The following is a 15,126-nucleotide window of genomic DNA, read 5'->3' on the forward strand; positions in this document are numbered from 1 at the left end:
CACAATGAAACATGCAAGGGGCCCCAGCTGCATGTCATCCACTAGAAAGCGCAAACATTCCACCGAAGGCACACTGGACTCGCATTCGGGAGGACGACGGTTCAATCCCGCGTCCGGCCATCCTGATTTAGGTTTTCCGTGATTGCCCTGAATCGCTCCAGGCAAATGCTGGGATGGTTCCTTTGAAAGGGCACGGCCGCCTTCCTTCCCTAGTCCGATGACCTCGCTGTTTGGTCTCTTCCCCCAAAACACCCCAACCCCCACCCCCTCCACCGAAGGTGCGAAGTACTGCGCTTAACGCACGGCCTCCATTTTCAGGCATTTACGTATGCACAAATGCGCATGCGCAGATGGAAATTTATGCGCATGATAAGAAAATAAGCATCGTGTGGACGCACTGTTTTAAGTTCTGTGAACTTAGTAGTTCACTTACATTTCGAAATTTGTCATACATTTTGTTACGGGAATGCACAGCTGACATATTCGATGTATCACTGGATTATTTCTCACTACAATATTTCCTGACCATTGGCTTGTATCTCGTCAATTCATTTGAGGGAGTTCCTTCTGTTTGTAAACATGCAGCTGAGACTCTTTGGTGACATGTAAAGCGCTGTGTTCAAATTACATTATCGCAATATCATTTTGTGTACGTTGATAATTAGTACACTGTTGACTATCTGTATGTAGAAAAGGAACCGCGATATCTTTCTCCTTCAGTTTTTTGTTCGTGTGGTTGAACGTAAGAACTGTAACAAAATTATATCTTCATGGCAAGAGGAAGGTGATAATAAGTATGCCGTAATGGCATAATAAATTGTAAAACACGTGAGTGCCTCTGATTTGGTGGCAAGCTACTGACGCAAGGCTGTAAGAATTATTATTTAAGCTTGAGATTCGGTACATCTTATCTGCGTATTACAGTCATTCAGTCTTTCGCGACGTAATCAAGCAAAGACTGCCAGTCGAGTCTCTGCGCTGACGAAAGCCGAGTGTCTGGAATGAGGTTAGTAATGTATGGAAAAAAATTGGCGAAAAATCGGGTAGTGTGTACTAGTTAATCATCTGTAATCTGTTTTTTATCCATGATCTAGAAGCCGCAGGTGGAAATAAGTAGATACAAATACGTGTTTTATGCGTGTAGAGTGATCTTCGATTTGCACGAAGATGTTAAGCTAAAATTTTGTCTGGCACTACCACTGAAAATCCCACCTTGCCATTGCATTTTAAGAAGTTGTCAGTGAATAGTGCTGTGTGAATTACTTGTGTTGCATATTAATAAACCAGTGGGATGACTCTTAATTAAATGTTAGATTTCGGTTGCAGAATGAAACAGTAATATATGATTGCATTATACCCGTGTTGTCATGAAGTTTTGATGTGATTACTGTTTGTTGAATAGAACCGCCCTTTATCTTATGTAATACTGAAGGTTTTAATAAAGTTTATGGAATATAAATGTGATATAAGTTTCAGGTGACAACTGTGGAGTACAAGCGGTCATAATGACACAACAAATTGCTGTTTATAGCGTGCTACATAAATTACCTTCACTTTTAAAAACTGCTCTTCCACAACTGCAGTTTCATATGGTGGAACACGGTAAGGAGCCTTGCTGTGCTGCATTTGCTTTCTTTATTATTGCAGCGTGTATAAGCCATTGACTATGAAATGAAATGAATATCTATGTATTTTAAACAACTTACTAAGTTTTTGTTGGCATTTTAAATTGCGCAACCAGTATTAGAATTTATAATCACTTACTGTAACAAAAAGAAAACTTTGACCACCCCTCTTGTTATGATGGAATGCCCATAATTAAACATGATACATCTGACAGAAAGTACTACAATGTATGTCTGATAGAGGAGGCTGAAATGTGTTAAAAAAAATCAACAGATACACTGCACCCAAGCTTCTTCATAGGTTCCAGATACCTACATACGTTTTTTGTTCTCAGTACATGTAAGCTTCAGTGTAATGATTAAAAAAAACACTATAAAAGCCTGTAACACTATAAAAGCCTATAATGTAGTTAGGTTCACAGTTTAGTACCTACTGCATTAGTGCATCCTATTATGATCATCAGCAATTGCTAGAAAAATGAATAATTTTTTGGCTGTGTAATATACAATCCTATTGGTAGTAATTAGTTATCTGCAATGTATACAAATTATTCCCAGTGATTGCTGTGAAATTGCTTTATTTATGGCCACAGACAATCCTCCCTTCACTAACAACAAACCGTCAGGTCAGTGTCAATCACAGCTGAGCCACCGTGCTTCAGAAACTGAATGGGTTTCATTAAGCAACAGTTGAAATGAAAAATTATTTTTAAACACAGTGATTTTTGTATCTTCCACACAATCACTATAGCTGGAGTGATAACCAACAAAAAAGTTTGTTTTGCATCATATATTGCTGATTGAATTAAAATCTTTAGTATATATTCTACCACTATCCAGTGCCCATCCCTTTTCTTCTCAAGCCTGTAGCTCTCACCAAAGCAGAATCAAGAAAGAGCAGTATCTGTGAATAGGTCATACTGGCTTGTCTCTCAAGAGAATTCGTGCATTTTTTGTTGTTTTTGTAAACCTCAGAGTGGTAGAAGCTACTATTTCACGTAATTAATTTTTGTGCTGTACTACTGTTCTTATTTACAGAATAAGACATGTGAGTAGAAAATGATAATTTTTGTTCTGGACTATTTGTTATATAGTATTTATTGATATTTTATAAATACTCAGATTTACTTATTTAGTGTATGACGTAAAGCATTGTAGGCTATTTTAAAAGTACATGCAAATAAGCTGATGCAAGCTAAGATAAACTGGTATGAATCAGTACAAGCAGATCCATTGGCAATAATGAATGCTGAATAACCGCCTAAAGAATACCTGGAAAACTGGGGAAAGGATTCAGTTACTTTTGAAGATATACTTTTAAAAACTAGAATTTAGCCAAAAATATTATGTCTGAATACTTTTGATATGCTTTTCTGAGAACGCAAATAATCTGTCGCAGAAAGACTTGTCTTTCATGTGACTTTGAGAAAAATTAGGCATTAGAAAGGATCCTATTTTAACAAGTGTTCATTATGCTCCAGGTTCATTGGGTTTCTTTGTCTTCAGACAGTGGAATATGCAACAGTGTCTTTGGATTTGATAGTTTCAATGAAAACAAATAGGCATATGTTCAAAACGTTTATTTTTGTTACAAAAATACACCATATTAATTCAGAGACTCCAAACATTTAGTTATTATGTATTTAAGCCTGTAATTGGAAACATTCTTCTGTGGCATTGGCAAATAAAGTAACTTTTTGTAGGGTATTGTAAGGAAAGAGTAAGGTGGCGAGGGTGGCAAGGAGTATTGCTCGACTCTGGTAGCTGAAATGTCTGTAGTATAAAGTGCATTGTGCCTGAGGGCTAATCTGTTTTGTTTACTGAAACCTGTGTAGAATGACTAGGTGTATGCTGTCAGTTGGTTCCTGAACTGATGTTTTGTCTGGCAGCACTGTATGAGCTGAAATGGATCTTGTGTAAAATTCTGTAGGTCTTCAAGAGAGGTCTCTCAAATAAAACTTTAGCTTTCTAAGATATTTAGTCTTCTTCGGTTTTCAAAAGCACAAGTTTTCTCAGCTTGAACAGCGAGAGAATTTTGTGTGTGGATGGCACCCAAAAGACTACGAAGTCATAAAATAAACCTTAATTACAATTCAAAACTTTACTGGAGAAGGATTCGTGCCAATATCTCTGGTTTTTATTGCTTGTGTGGAAATATGACATACAGTTTTTCATTTTACTTTGACGTTTCAAAAGATTTTGCTCTTTTTACCCAGCTGCTGTAATTAGTTTGATTTGGGGAAATGTTTGTGAAAACAGTCATACTATTTTTCAGTGTAAGTACCCTTTGTCTCGCAATACTTGATAGATCGAAGATTCACTGTTCACAACTGACAAAAAGTAAATTTACAAGTACATGTCTGGGTTACATCCTCCAGTGTAGTTAGGGCATGTGCACTGTAATTTTCATAACTCAGAAGTGCCTACATAAAAAGCAAAACTGTACAGTACTTGATGTTGGGAGGGCTACTAAATTTTAAACTAAAATACAGTATACTGAAAATTAGTCACTGTAGGTAAACAGAAATGATACTTTCCGTAATTGAAGTATTGGAAGGAAAAACAAACCTTTGTCTTAATTGAAGTTGTGTTTGGCTCAAAGTTGTTTAACTCTAAAATCAGACTAGATATTATTTGTATTGAAGTCTCATTTGGTTCAACGATATACAGACATTTAGAAATTTTGTAGCATGTGTAGTGAAAGAAATCATTATTGCTGTTATTGAAGTAGGACACTTTTAAAAAGCATCCCATATCTTACAGGAGAGATTACTGATCAAAAGTAGGGAGGAAAGGTCATAAATATGTCATGAAGCAAACAACTCTTTAAAAAATAGACAATTTTCTTCTTTGAAAGCCATCTGTCTTAACACTGCAGGGGTTTGCTCATTGTTGTTACTAGCACTAAGTCTTACACATCCCTTAGATTTTCTTCTCTAAGAATCATGAATGTGTGCCAAAACACCTGGCTGCCCTCAGATTTGGTCACTTGTATGTGACACTTGTTCCTTTAAAATGAGCACATTACTCCTTAACTATACACATAGTCAGAAATCTATGGATTAAAGTGAGGTGAGTGGGGATGCTATGTTACTGGACTTCATTGAGAAGTCCATCATTCATTAAATATTTGTTATGTACCGTTGTGCGAGGCATAGAAAATGGCATGGTGCCCCGTTGTCCATAAACCACAGCCTGCAAGGGTAATGTTCTCTGATAGCAGAGGTAGTGTATTACATCAAAATTGGTAATATTCAGAAACTGCTATTTTGTCCAACAATTTGTGTGGCAGTACATTTCTATCAGGCAATTCGTACTCACATGTTGACATTAATGCAAACCTGTTGTCTAGTTTCCATGATTGCTTGAGCATTTGGATCTGCCCACATGTGGTTGTTGTGGTAATTTATTTTTCCACGCTGTATTGCACTCACATGACCAGATATAGACTCTCTGTGTAAAGTTTCATGTCACTGATATCTTGATGCAACAAATGTAATTTCCTCGCGTAGTAGAAATTACCAAATTTCGGATGTAGAATTATGAGCTTATCATTATTTATTGTTTGTTTATACAAATAAATTTTAACCACCAGTTTTTCACCTAGCAATATTGGCTTAACTCTTCATATAACATAGCAGCCTGGTTGATAAAATTATGCTCTTGAATTTTATTTCAATAGGCTATGCTGATTTCCAAAATATGCTAAAACATTTGGTCATATAGGAGATCAGTTCAAATAAACTAACAATCATGCAATGGGGTGGTCCTTCATACTGACTGAATAGAAGTTTGGAGTTTTACTCTGGTTGTGTATATTCCAGTGTCTTAAACGTAATATGCATTGCTCGATGAGGGACAAAGAGGATCTTTGATGATGTGTGAAGCAAATTGTAATTTCTTTGCACCTACATAAATTGCCCTGTGTCTTGTTACAAGTTTAAATCATGTAATTAGTATAATAAATAAATAAATTGTTGCTGTTAGTCTTTCTATGTTGATGAGGAGACTTTAATTTGGGGATGGTACTGATTTTATCCTTACATAACATGTATTTTCCAAAAAAAATGTTGCATAATTTATTTTACCATCATGATTTAGGTGCCGCTGATGCATTGGGTGCTCTCCAGAAGGCTGAAATAATAATTGCAGATGGTTTTCTTTTATCTCCCATCATTCATCAGCTGCCAAATGCAAAGTGGATACAGTGTACCTATGCTGGAGTGGAGAACATTGTTGCAGCTGTTGATAAAACAAAGGTAAGTTATGTTCTTGATTTATTGGTGGGTAAAGTAGAGCTGTGTCATGGTTAGCAGATGCAATTAAATGTATTGCAAATCTTACCATAGCCTGTTTTGATGAGCTTTCTGGAGAATTTCAAATCCAGATCTCTATGTTAAATCCTGTCCTTCAGGTATCCCCACAACCAGAAATCACAGGAAGTGAGAGCAGGTGACTGTGCCAGCCAAGCATTTAGAAAAGATTGGCTGATAATCATATTGGAGAAGCAGGTGAACTTCACGAGCGATGTGCAGTGGGTCCCCATCTTCCATTAAAACTGTAGAGTTCAATGCGTGTCTCTCCTGCACAGCGGATGCGACATGCTAGCAAAGCATACCGCAGTAATGCTGGTCCATCACACTGCACGTCTTTGGTCCTTGAGTGCCAACCTGTTCAAAAAAGAATGGACCAATTGTGACTGTAATCATGAAGCCACACCATATGGTGACATGTTCACGATACAGAGGAACTTCATGCACATTGACTGGAGGTGAAGATCCCCACATTCAGCAATTCTGGTGTGCACCTCACCCATCAGAGAAACGTGAACTTCATCTGTCCATAGGATGGTCCAGGGCCAGCTGTCATCAACTTCAATCCTTGTGAGAAAGTGGAGAGCAAAGTCAACATATCATTGTGTGTCCTGTGGTACAAGCTGCTGTATGATATGGATCTCGTACAGATACCATTTGAGAATGATTCAGAGCACCTTCCATACAGTGGACCATGGGATGTTTAACTGTCATGACACTGCACGCGCACTGCCTGATGGTCAGGAATTGCACGCACTGTTGTGTGCCATACCAACAGTGATTTCATCAATCACCTGTGGTGAGCTACCCTCAGTTCTCCAGTGATTTGAACTATTTCATCATGCTCCACACAGCAGGTGGAGAAAGAGGACCCTTCCGTAATCCTTTCAGCTGGCGAAATTCTCAAAGTGCAGCTGCAGCATTACTGTTGTTTCGATAATAGAGCTTCACCAATAATGCCCTGCTCCTTTTGTCCAAGCTCATGTTGACACATCAACAAGCACACTGTGACTGGCCAGGTGTGTGAGTCTATGAATCATGATGACTAATCACAGCACCTGGTGGCTGCAGTTGGAACTGGACAGTGGCGCTTTGACGCATGGAAATCGTGCATCCCATACTCAGGACATTAATGCTACCAAGTTTTGTACTCGTGTAGTAATTAATTTCCATGTTACAACAGGAATGTTTAATTATAACCACCTGGTATATAAGCTCTGTTAGACAGTTATGTGATATTTTTGAATAAGGGCAGAAAAAAAGTTGTTATTATTCCACCTACAAACATCAGAGAACTATGAGTAATTATTGAAACACAATGCCTCAGTATTTATACAGAAATCATCTGTCACCTTGTTGAGTCAGTTCCGTATTGTGTTGTTCCACAAAGCATAAATGCACAGTTAGTCAGATGTTAATTGAAATATGCTTAGCCACCAGAAGGACAATGCTCAAACATTCAGTAACCACTGTAGTAAAACTGTCCCAAAACACCAAGAACTTGCGATCACATGTTTAGGCTTTCAGTGGGTGAAAATCAGTGTCTCCAATGGCCTCATTGTTGATGGACTGTTAAACTCTTATCTTCCTTCCTTTCCTTTCTTTCTTCCCAACAAACAATGTATTTTTCCCCACCAATACACTTTGCTTGCTCTCTGATCACTAGTAATTCAAGGTTGTTGTCACATTAAAAACTAATATTTAATTTTCCTGTAATTGTAAGAAAATCATCTTGTTAATGCAGTAGACAGATAATGTTAAATTCAGACCATTGGCCACTAAATGCAACAAATTCTTCCTAACAATAACAGAAAACATAGAGACAAAAAGTGTAAGATTCATAGCAGATTCATTAGAATCACAAAGATAGGCATTGCGTACTCTGTCAGCAGACATCCTTTTTGTCAGAAATCATTACCTCTCAGAATATGAAGAAAAGTGCTGAAACTTTGTGCTAGCGTGGTAGCTCCCATTTCCCTCCCCCTCATGTTACCTTTGTAATCAGTTTATGAATAAAGGTGTACTTCCTGAAAGATAGAAATATGCAATAGTAACACCTTATTTATAAAAGCTAAGTTAAGTTATCACTAATCATAGACACTTCTCTCACCTCTAATTTGAGAAGATGGGCTGTAACTCAGTGAAATATTTTCATGGCAATTTTTAACACCTTGTTAGTTCAACGTCTGTAAAGGATTCTGCACTGAGAAAGCCATATGTAATCTCTCAACAGAATTCTGGTGGAACTAAACAAGAAGAATGACCCTCTTGGAATTTTCTATGTTCTGTTTGGCCTATTGCAAATCCTATTCCACTTTTTAGACACACACATGAAGTCAAGGATGATTACCTTACATTAAGTAGGCAAAAGCGCATACACATCATCCATGTCTTTGGCATTAAGGACTGTCATAGTCATGTGCATAGACATATGATAGGACCTTTCCATTCAAGGAACAAGAAGACCTGCCAGACAATCACAATCCGTCATTGCTAGTACCTTGATCTGAACATCGTGGTGACCATGATGATGTGACAACACATCAGAACGCGAATATCTGCCAGCCTATCATATGGTGGGTTACTCATGAAATCCAGATCCAGGAAGCTACAGTCCACATTCCTGTTTATGAGGAGAGGAACCAATGCCACATGCTGTGAGTCCTCTGTGGTGAATAACTTACTGGAACATTCTATATATGTGTAAATAGGATAATTCTCTGCTGAGGTGGGTAATACAGCTCTGTGTGTGATCAAAATGTGCTTTCAGTGTGGAGTGTTAGTTGTTACTGAGGATCCTGCTGTTGTAACTGGTTATTTCAGGTGTGCACGCAAGCACCTTCGTGTGTGTGTGTGTGTGTGTGTGTGTGTGTGTGTGTGTGTGTGTGTGTGTGTGTTTCCCCTACACAGTCTCACTGAGCAAGGTGGCGCAGTGGTTAGCACACAGGACTTGCATTGGGGAGGACGACGGTTCAAATCCACGTCCGACCATCCTGATTTAGGTTTTTGGTGATTTCCCTAAATCGCTTGAGGCAATTGCCAGGATGGTTCCTTTGAAAGGGCACGGCTGATTTTTTTTTCCCCCATCCTTCTCTAATCCAAGCTTGTGCTCCATCTCTAATGACATCATTTTCGACGGGATGTTAAACACCAATCTTCTCCTCCTCCTACACCATCTGACTCTTATTGATCACTTCATAATGTGAGAAACTTGTATTTGAATGGTGAATCATGCCACAGCCTTGAATTATTAGTAGTGTAATCAAAGACTAAGTTTTACTTCAAATGATCCATAGCTCATTTGACATCTCCATGCTTATATCAGTTGCCACTGTTGGCCTCAAATAAAATCTGTAATCTATAAAGGCAGTTTCTTTAAATGACTGCAAAAACAACAGATCTAATGAATTGGCAGTTGTGTTGCCTAACAACCATTAGTACAAAGTTGTTAACTATGGTGTTTGTTGCACATGAATGTGAACCATTTCTGAAAGTAGTTTGAGTTGTGTGAAAAGTAAAAGATGGAGAAGAGCAATTGTATTAGGAATTGTCAGTTCTTCGTGTATGAATAACTTATGGGAATGCAGCTGGTTGTCATCTTCATGATTACTGATGTAATGACATCTGATCAACCCATTAAATGTGCCTTAAAAATGACAGTATGTTCACCTATGGAAGTATTGGTGGTTGTCAGAGGTGTCACCGAGATGCATTCCTGTAAGCTGTTGGAGAGCTTTGTACACCAGATGAAACTAAAGTTTCACATTGGTAGCATGTAACTACACATTTACATTTCCAAAATTGGCATTTTCCAGCTGTTTATATCATTTTTATTGGTCCCTTCAAATTCTCTCTGTTCCAAGTGTTAATCCCCACCCAATTTTGCATTACTATAATTACAAATATCCCACAATTTACACATAATGAGGTGCATGTAACTGAAATATAATGATGCTGGTGAGGCATTGGGCCATATGGATAGAGTGAAGAAAATGATTTTCCTTCAAACTTTTAAGCCTAAGCTTCAGAATTTATGAATAAAATGTGAAGTAAGAGCTTTAGCTTTTGGGGACAAAACAGAGAGAAAAGCTTTTCCTTCACCTTGAACTCTGGCTTTGTCATTAGATAAACTGTATGAATAAAGAGAAGTTCTGATTTCATTTTTAAGCAATAGCTTTTAAAATGCGAAGGCTGGTCAGTAGTAAACATGTTTGCAGAGTGCAGATGTGGCTTAAGTAGCAGCATGTGTACACCATGAAAAATGCTACAAACCACATCGTTGTTCACTTGAGCATTATAAAACTCTAAATCATTTCACCAAAGAAAATGTTAAAGGGGTTTTGAATCATTTTCTGCCAGACACGGGGAAAAACAAGGTGGTGCTGTCATCAGAACAGAGGATGGAGATTTTGCCTTGGTGTGTAGCTGATTCATGATTCCAGTCTCGCACAGCAGAAGAAATGGGGATTTGTCAAACTACAGTGAGTAAAAGAGTGAGTAGAGTTTCTAAGAAGATGATGGAAAAAGCTAACATGCAGATCAAATTTTCATTGTCACCACATGATGTGACTGTGACAAAAAAAGAATGGATAGAAAAATCTAAGATTCCAAGTTCTGTAGATGTAACTGACTGTATGCATGTGCGAATTTCAGAACCTGTGCAGTATAACTTAACAGTTCACTAGTGTTGAGGCTAACTGCCCCAGGTCAGTACATGACTATCAAAGACAGAGAAATGCATGCGTCAAGGCAGAGCTGATTGAATTCAAGAACACTGTGCTTTTGGGTGATGAAGGCTATGGTCTAGAGGCCTGGATGATGATCCTCTATTGCAATCCAACAGAGGAGACTCATAAATCATTCAGCAGGCTTTTAAAAAACTAGTGTTGTGATAAAGTGTTGTTTTATCAGCTGAAGGGGGGGGGGGGGGGCGGCAGCTTCCTATTTTGAAGTCTGTGTGCAGAGTTTCCTTACCAAATGTTCCAATAATTATAGCTTGCTGCTTTATTCTATAATTTTGTGAGACATCTGCAGAATGAAAATACTGCACAGGATTTCCATGACAGTGGTGATAATGAAGAGGAGCCTGTAACTGAGAGGGAATTTATTAGGAGAGGACATGAAAAAAAGACAATGAATTGCAGCTCTAATACAAAATGCAGGATTTTGAAGTATTTTGTTTATGAAAACATACAGAACTGCTTATCTCTAACAAGCTGTCGTTAACATGGTCTAAAGAACAGTATTTGTGTTAAAACTATTTTCATTTTTCTCCTCTTGAGCATTGTTTCTATTGTTAACTTTTGCATTAAGGAAGTTCATTACCACAGTTTCTTTTTCCGTTTGTACCCTTGCCAAGTTCATATGCTCAGGTAGCACCAGCCTGCATAATTCCATGGTACTGAGCACCTTTATCTCATCTGTTTGTGTCAAACATTTTGCTTTCTTCAAGGATGGTGGCCTGTCATGTGAACTTGCTGCAGATGAGGCATTGCTTTCTGTTTGCTTCTGTAAGTTCTGATTTCTCTTATAATTCACAATAATATTCTAAAGCCATGGTTAAAAACCTATTATACTTTATGCACATACTGAGCTTTCACCTGTATCAGATGAGGCCAATAAAACAGCAAAATCAGATGCCAGTGCCTATTCAACTAATGTTGCTGACAATGCAGATGAAGCAGATCAGCACAAGCTTTTGCTTTTGTATTATAAGTAAAAGGTAGTAGGAAAAGATAAAAGTTTTTCACACAGCCTGCAGCAAAAGCTCCATTTATTCCTTTTGCTTGCAACTAAATGCTCTGACTTCTACTTTTATCTAAGTTTTATTCATGTAATGTTTACAGATATTCCACAAAAAACTTTCTTTAGCCCTTGTATCCCTAGTTCTGAGCCAAAACCAATTTGTGTGGCTAGTGCTTTGTCTCCTAACACTGCCAACCTAACAATAACTGTACTGTATGTAGTGTTGTCCATAGTTGTTTTATCAAATGAGATGATGTAGTAAATTTTATAATTTGAAGTTACATATACTTCTTGTTTACAGTTTGTGTCCAGGCCTTGTAATCACTTTCAGACTTACTCTGAATGTTTGAAGTATAAAAAATACGCATCAAAACTTTTGAATGTATTTTTGAACTGGAAAACTAGATAGAAAAAAATTCACCAGAAGAAATTCAAAGAAACTACAATCCTGGCAATTCTGGATTTTTTTTTGGTCAAAACATATGAACTATCATTGTGTACAATAACTGTAAAACTAATTTATTTGCTTAAGAAGTTGTTTCCCACCATTTACATTTTCCCGCAATTTACACCCTTTTTTTAAGGTCTCCTGAAAAGTGCAAAACAGGTGTTTTTACTCTAGATGAATTGTTGCTGACAAAATTGCAATGTGCTGGCTAAATGAACTGAATGCATATCTTTCATAACTGCCTTCTTAGTAGTAGTTTGTAAATGTGTGATGGAGATATTTTGAATTATTACAGAAATTCCTATAAAAGACCCATTACAGACAGTATAATTTGTGCTGATTGTGTCACTTTTGTATGAAATAGATACTTTTATGTTAATATATTTTGTTTGATTCTGTATTTAATATTCTCTTTTGTTTCGCATTTACTATTGCCTTTTCTGTAATTGTCACCTTGACTTGAATTATGCATGATGTGTTTCAGCTCCCACTTCCTTTTGTAATGACCCGGCTCACTGGTGACCTCTTTGGCGTACAAATGGCTGAATATGTCGTTTCTGAAATTGTCAACAGAGAACGGAATCTGTTTACATACTATGATTATCAGAAGATAGCAAAGTGGGGGAAAGAGAGTTTTTTTCCTGAAGTGAGAACTATGATGGACCTCACTATCGGAATTATGGGCTTTGGTGAGATTGGAAAAGACAGTGAGTTATCAGAATATACTTTTATTGTCTTTTTTCACTCTTTCAGAAAAAACCTTCAGAATTTTGTATAAATAATGAATATTTATATGATTTGCTAAACTCAACTGTGGATTAATTTTAATTAATGATATGCTAAGAATGTGTTTCTTTGAGTTGTGAGTTTAGCACTCCCAATTATTGGGAGCTCACACTTATTAAAATAAGCTGGACTGTTTTGCTGTGGTCAGGTGAATTTCTTGTTGAAGCAGAATGTTTTGGCCCTTCAGCCAGAGTACATGTCCAAGGGGGGAGGGGGGGGGAGGGGAAGGCAGGGGGGTGTTCTAGTTTTTTCAAAGGTCCAATGGACATGTGACTCGCTACTGACTGATATGTAAAATTCCGTTTCTGCTTGTTCCCATGCGGAGGCGTGATTCACATGTTTTAAATACTTGACCACAACTGACCATTGTCAGTTGCTGTTGTCTACTATTGTTATCAGCCCATGGTGGAAGACTGTGACACATCTTCTTCAGCCCTGGACTCTAGATAATATTTAGCTTCACATCCTCCTCCTTTACATTGAAATTATGGTTGCTTGGTCAACTTGGGGGAAGGGACCAAGCAGCGAGGCCATCAGTCCCATCAGATTAGGAAAGGATAGGGAAGGAAGTCAGCTGTGTCCTTTCAGAGGAACCATACCGGCATTTGCCTGAAGTGATTTAAGGAAATCATGGAAAACCTAAATCAAGATGACCGAATACGAGCTGAATCATCGTCTTCCCAAATGCAAGTCCAAGGTGCTAACAACTGTGCCACCTCACTCGGCTTGAAATGATGGCCCCACTGTATAGCCTTTTATAGTATCTATTTTTGGCTGCCAGTACACAAGTCTTATCAAAACAAATTCAGTGGTCTCCTGGCTTCGAAGCATGTTGCACAACAATTGATCTCTGTTCCTCCCCTTAGTTCATGTGTTGTGCCCACAGAAGAAATTATAGGTAGTATGGAAACAGGCATTCCTAGTGTGGATTCGGTAACAACTGAGAAAATGTGGATAGAATCATTAATAGTATAGCCCGCATGAAGCCTCCAAAAAGTAATGTAACTGCCGATGAGAGAAATGTTATAAAACACCTGAATGAGGACAATAGTGTTATCATTTTCACTAGTGACAGGGGCAGCTCAACAGTAGTTATGAAGTGGCCAACTATGTCAGTAAGATTATCAAGTTATTAGATCTGCAAACATATAGGAAGTTCAGGAATGACCATACTGACAAAGTTCTTACAACTGTAACATGGTTAACAAAAAAAGTACTCGATCAAACAGAACGCTCACAACAGTCTGTTCACATAAGTCACACTACCTTCAAGACTTTATGGGTGGCCAAAAATTCACAAAGAAAAGGTTCCGTTGAGACTCATATTATGTTCCACAGCTTTTGTGCAAGCTCATGCTGCTGATAGAGCTCCTGTTTCAGGAGCACAAAAAGCTACTTGTTCATCTTGGTTGTAACACTCAGCAAAGCTGCCTGATAATTCCTATGCCATCATGGGGTGGGTTATGGTTCCAAACAACCTTCGTCCCCCCATTTTGTGTGTACTTCTTCAGCATCATAGGTCTTATTGAACACCAGTAATGTACAGATGAATTAAAGAAAACAATAATTCCTGATTTTTCTTACATTAAATCAGTAATGTACAGATGAATTAAAGAAAACAATAATTCCTGATTTTTCTTACATTAAATAGAAATGAAGTCTAGAGATGGATACTGAATAACTCAAAAGTTTAGTTGTGGATAACACTATCTTTGCCAGGCTTGGAAGTACTCTGATACAAAACCACTCTCTCAGTACACACACATGTCGTTGGTGCACTCACAGTAGGCATAATGTGTTGTCATTAGAAAAGTAGACCTGCGTGTGTGAAAGCAAAGTGTTGATGGTTGGAAATAACAGAGTCCAAATCAGTGTCCAGAAAGTACCAAAGTATTGCAAGGTCATCATGACTAACTCCACTGGAGAGCAGGTAGTACATATTACTGAGCTGGGACAAGTGAGACTGAGAGGGTCTGCAGCTGTTCTACACTACTGGCCATTAAAATTGGTACACCACAAAGATGATGTGCTACAGACGCGAAATTCAACCGACAGGAAGAAGATGCTGTAATATGCAAATTATTAGCTTTTCAGAATATTCACACAAGGTTGGCGCCGGTAGCAACACCTACAATGTGCTGACATGAGGAAAGTTTCCAACCCATTTCTCATACACAAACAGCAGTTGACCGGCGTTGCCTGGTGTAAG

At 38.0% G+C, this 15,126-nt stretch overlaps 1 protein-coding gene across 2 annotated transcripts in view; it reads left to right on the forward strand.

The window, feature by feature from the left end:
• Positions 1–483: 483 nt before the first annotated feature.
• The window catches only part of LOC124555634 (glyoxylate/hydroxypyruvate reductase A-like), a 70,307-nt gene continuing 55,664 nt past the window's right edge, over positions 484–15,126 (forward strand). The window contains exons 1-4 of one of the 2 annotated variants that reach the window (XM_047129610.1): positions 484–1,006; positions 1,471–1,602; positions 5,727–5,884; positions 12,616–12,838. In XM_047129610.1, the coding sequence (XP_046985566.1) occupies positions 1,506–1,602; positions 5,727–5,884; positions 12,616–12,838 (478 nt within the window). In that variant the 5' untranslated portion in view covers positions 484–1,006; positions 1,471–1,505. The remainder of the gene's footprint in view (positions 1,007–1,470; positions 1,603–5,726; positions 5,885–12,615; positions 12,839–15,126) is intronic. The other variant, XM_047129611.1, reaches the window with a different exon arrangement.

The sequence above is a fragment of the Schistocerca americana genome, chromosome X (genome assembly GCF_021461395.2).
Source record: "Schistocerca americana isolate TAMUIC-IGC-003095 chromosome X, iqSchAmer2.1, whole genome shotgun sequence".
Lineage (NCBI taxonomy): Eukaryota > Metazoa > Arthropoda > Insecta > Orthoptera > Acrididae > Schistocerca > Schistocerca americana.